The 4,401-nt window shown below is 32.6% G+C and overlaps 1 protein-coding gene across 1 annotated transcript in view; it reads left to right on the plus strand.

Moving 5' to 3' along the window:
* Positions 1 to 4,401, plus strand: part of TBC1D32 (TBC1 domain family, member 32) — a gene marked incomplete at its 3' end in the record, with an annotated part of 149,181 nt that overhangs the window by 73,489 nt on the left and 71,291 nt on the right. The window contains 2 exon segments of the mRNA XM_012643805.1: positions 54 to 100; positions 522 to 649. Coding sequence (XP_012499259.1) covers positions 54 to 100; positions 522 to 649 — 175 coding nt within the window.

Genomic DNA, 4,401 nt, shown 5'->3' on the forward strand with positions numbered 1-4,401 from the left:
AGTTGATCTAGTCTTTGTTTTCTCATTGAGTGACATTATTGGCTGTTAGCCAGCCTGTGAATTGATTGTTCCTAGGTTTATATTCATGACCAAATCAGATGTACAAGGAGATGGTATCCCTTAGAAAGGATGGTGGTGTATTAGATGCTATATATAGATATATTGGATTCACAAGAACCCAGTGGATGGGAAATAAAGGGCAAAATGGAAACAGAAGAATGATTTCATTGTCAACCAGAGTTATATATAAAACTGGAATAGGAGCAGCAATTCTCAATAACTAGTTTGGATGAAAAATGTATATTTATTTGCCTCATGAACTGTGCCAGTAAAAGAATATAATCTAATGACACATTTAATTCAGACATACTACTTCACAGCCAAACAAATCATTAAGTTTTTTTGTTGTGGTGGTGGTAATATAACTTTACTAGGCAACATCCCACCCTTGAATTTATTCTGTGATATGTTAGCATGTCATAAAATTATATGATTTGTCTTGCTATTTTTTTAATGGACAGGCTGCTCCAAATTGCTCTGAGACAGCTTTAATTCATATAGCTGATATCTTGGTGAGAATTGCATCTGTAGAAGAAGGACTGATTTTCCTTCTTTATGGAGAAAATATGAACTCTGCAGAAGAAGAAAGGTATGTGTCCACATTTGAGATCTGGAATAACAATTCCAGGTAGTTAGGTTTCCCGACTAGCCACTAATAACAGATTAAATGATCTTCAAAAAATTTAAGAGGTAACCAGGATTATGGATTATGCTGGCAGAGTAGCCCTTGATGTCTGTAATTTCAAAATAAGAATAGGAGGGTTCACTGTAGGTAGAATCTTCCCCCCACCCCCATTATCTGCTCCCTTGTATTTTCTCTCTCAGACTTTTAAAGCCACACACAATGGATTCAAGTAAAACCAAAGAAAGGTGCACAAAGGGGAAGCTAACTATTTTCCCTTCTTCTTCCTTATCCAATTCTATTTTTTCACTTAACCAATGATAATGTTTTGAAGTTTAGGCTTCTAGGCTTTCTCTGTGGTTATAATGCCACAGAGACAAACCTCCAAACATATGTACAAACAAACATACCTATTTTCATCTCCTTTTTACAAAAATTCTGTTGTATTTATTTTTACATATTGATTAATCAAATGGAAATAATTCCTCAAGCCTGCAACTAGGGGGTGATTTTTTTTATTTTATTAACTTTTTTATTTTTTAATATGGGTATATAATAGTTGTGTATATTTATGGGATATGCATGATGTTTTGATACAGGCATACAATGTGTAATAATCAAATCAGGACAATTGGGGTTGTCCTTCGTCTCAAATACTTAATCATTTCTTTGTATTAGGAACATTCCACTTCCATTCTTTTAGTTATTTTAAAGTATACAATAACTTATTGTTGACTATAGTCACCTTGTTGTGCTATCAAATATTAGATCTTGTTCATTCTGTCTAACTATATTTTTGTACCCATTAACCATCCTCACTCGATCCGTCCTTTCCACTACTATTCTCAGCCTCTGGTCCATCATTCTACTCTCTGTTTCCATGAGAGCAATTGTTTTAAATTTTAGCTCCCATGTATGTGAGAACATGTGAAATATATCTTTCTGTGTTTGGCTTATTTCACTTAACGTAATGGTCTCTAATTCCATCCATGTTGTTGCAAATGAAAGGATTTCATTCCTTTTTATGGCTGAATAATATTTCATCATGTATATGTACCACATTTTCTTTATCCATTCATCCACTGATGAACACTTAGGTTGATTTCCAATCTTAGCTATTGTGGAATAGTGTTGCAGTAAACATGAGAGTGCAGATATCTTTTCGATGTACCGATTTCCCTTCTTTTGGATATGTGCGTAGCAGTGGGATTGCTGGGTCATATGGTAGTTCCATTTTTAGTTTTTTGAGGAACCTCCAAACTGTTCTCCACAGTAGTTTCACTAATTTACATTCCCACCAACAGTGTACAAGTGCTTCCTTTCTCCACATCCTTGGTAGCATTTGTTATTTTTTTTGTCTTTTTGATAAAAGTCATTTTAACTGGGGTGCAATGATACCTCATTGTAGTTTTGATTTGCATTTCTCTGAAAACTAATGATATTGAGCATTTTTTCCATATATCTATTGGCCATTTATATGTCTTCTTTTGAGAAATGTCTAGTCAAATCTTTTGTCCATTTTTAATTGGATTATTTGATTTGTTTTCCTGTTGAGTTGTTTATATATTGTAGTTATTAATTCCTTGTCAGATGGGTAGTTTCCAAATATTTTCTCCCATTTTGTGGGTTGTCTCTCGCCTTTGTTGATTGTTCCTTCGCTGTGCAGCAGCTTGATGTGATCTCATTTGTCCATTTTTGCTTTGGTTTCCTGTGCTTTTGAGGTCTTACTCAAGAAATCTTTGCCCAGATCAATGTCCTGAAGAATTTCCCCAATGTTTTCTTTTAGAAGTTTCATAGTTTTAGGTCTTAGATTTAAATTTTTAGTCTATTTTGATTTCATGTTTTATATGGCAAGAGATAGGGGTCCAGTTTCATTCTTCATATGAGTATCCAGTTTTCCTAGCACCATTTTTTGAAGAAACTGTTCTTTCCCCAATGTATGTTTTTGGCACCTTTGTAACAAATGAGTTCACTCTAGGCGTGTGGAAAAATGATATCATATTTTATACATTACCTTGTAATTTGATTTTTTTTTTTTGTAACCATGGGCATTTTCCTAAGTGAGCACAAAAACATTTTTTATAGATTATTATACTTTTGTGTATGGCTTTACCATAATTTATTCAAACATTTCCGTTATTAACAAACATTAGGTTGTATCTAGGATGTTGCCCTCATAAATAACACTGCAATAAATGTTCTTTTTCTTCTTTAGCCTATTGACGTGATCACATTACATTAGATTACACTACATTGGCTTACATTAATTGATTTTTGAATGTTGAAACAGTCTTACATACCTGGAATAAGTGTGGGTTATCATGATATATAATCCTCCTTGTACATTGTTGGCTTTAATTTGCTAATATTTATTGAGGATTTTGCCTCTATGTCCATGAGAGATATCATTCTCTAGTTGTTGTAATGTCTTTTTCCAGTTTTGGTATTATTAGAATGCTGGCCTCTTAATATTCCTTCTGCTTCTATCTTATGGAAAGGATTATAGAGAATGGTATAATTTTTTTTTCTAAATGTTTGATAGAATCTACCGGTAAACCAATTTCAGCCTGATGTTTTGTATTTTGGAAGGTTATTAATTCAGTCAATTTCCCTAATAAATATAGGCCTATTCAGATTGTTTATTTGTTCTAAAGTGAGTTTTGGCACATTGTGTCTTTCAAGGAATTGATCCATTTATCTAGTTAACAAATTTGTGGACGTAGAGTTGTTCATAATATCCTTTAATGTCCCTGGGATATAGGTAGTGATGGCCCCTTGTTCATTTTTTATATTCATCTAATTACTAATGTGTCTTCTGTCTTTTTCTTAGTTAACTTGATAAGATGCTTATCAATTTTACTGCTCTTTTCAGAAAACTAGCTTTTGGATTTGTTTTTATCCCTGATTTCCTGTTTTCAATTTCATTGATTTCTAATTTTTCTTGTGCTTACTTTGATTTAATTTGCTCTTATTTTTCTAGTTTTCTATGGTAGAAGCTTAGATGATTAGTTTAGATCTTTCTTTTATAAATATGCATTTAATGCTATAAATTTCCTTCTGAGCAACTGCTTTTACTGCATCTCACAAGTTTTGATGAATTGTATTTTCATTTTTTATTTCAAAATATTTTTAATTTTCTCTGTAGATTTCTTTTGACCCATGTGTTTTTTATAGATCTGAGAGAGCATGCTTTGTATAAGTTCTATGAATTTAACTTTAAGGCCCATAAAACATAAGTATGTTACATGGCCCAGAATGTGTTATCTTGGTGAATGTTCTATAAGAGCTTATATAATCTATATTCTGCTATTGCTTGATAAAATATTCCATAGATGTCAATTATATCCAGTTGATTAATGGTGCTGTTCAGTTTAACTTTGTTCTTACTGACTCTGTCAATTACTAATAGAGGTATGTTGAAATCTAGAAGTGTATTAGTGAATTTATCTACGTCTCCCCGCAATTCTATCAGTTTTTGTTTTACGTATTTTGATGCTTTGTTGTTAGGTGCGTATGCCGTAAGGATTATTATATATTCTTGGAAAATTGACCCCTCTGTTATTATGTAATGTTTCTCTTTATCCTTGATAATTTTCCTTGCTCTGGAGTCTGCTTTGTCTGAAATTAATATAGCTACTCCACCTTTATTTTGATTATTGTCAGCATGTTATATCTTTCCTCTTTCCTCCATCCTTCTGCTTTTAATCTGTCTGTGTCTT

The sequence above is a fragment of the Propithecus coquereli genome, unplaced genomic scaffold, assembly GCF_000956105.1.
Source record: "Propithecus coquereli isolate 6110/MARCELLA unplaced genomic scaffold, Pcoq_1.0 Scaffold200, whole genome shotgun sequence".
In the NCBI taxonomy this organism is placed as follows: Eukaryota; Metazoa; Chordata; class Mammalia; order Primates; family Indriidae; genus Propithecus; species Propithecus coquereli.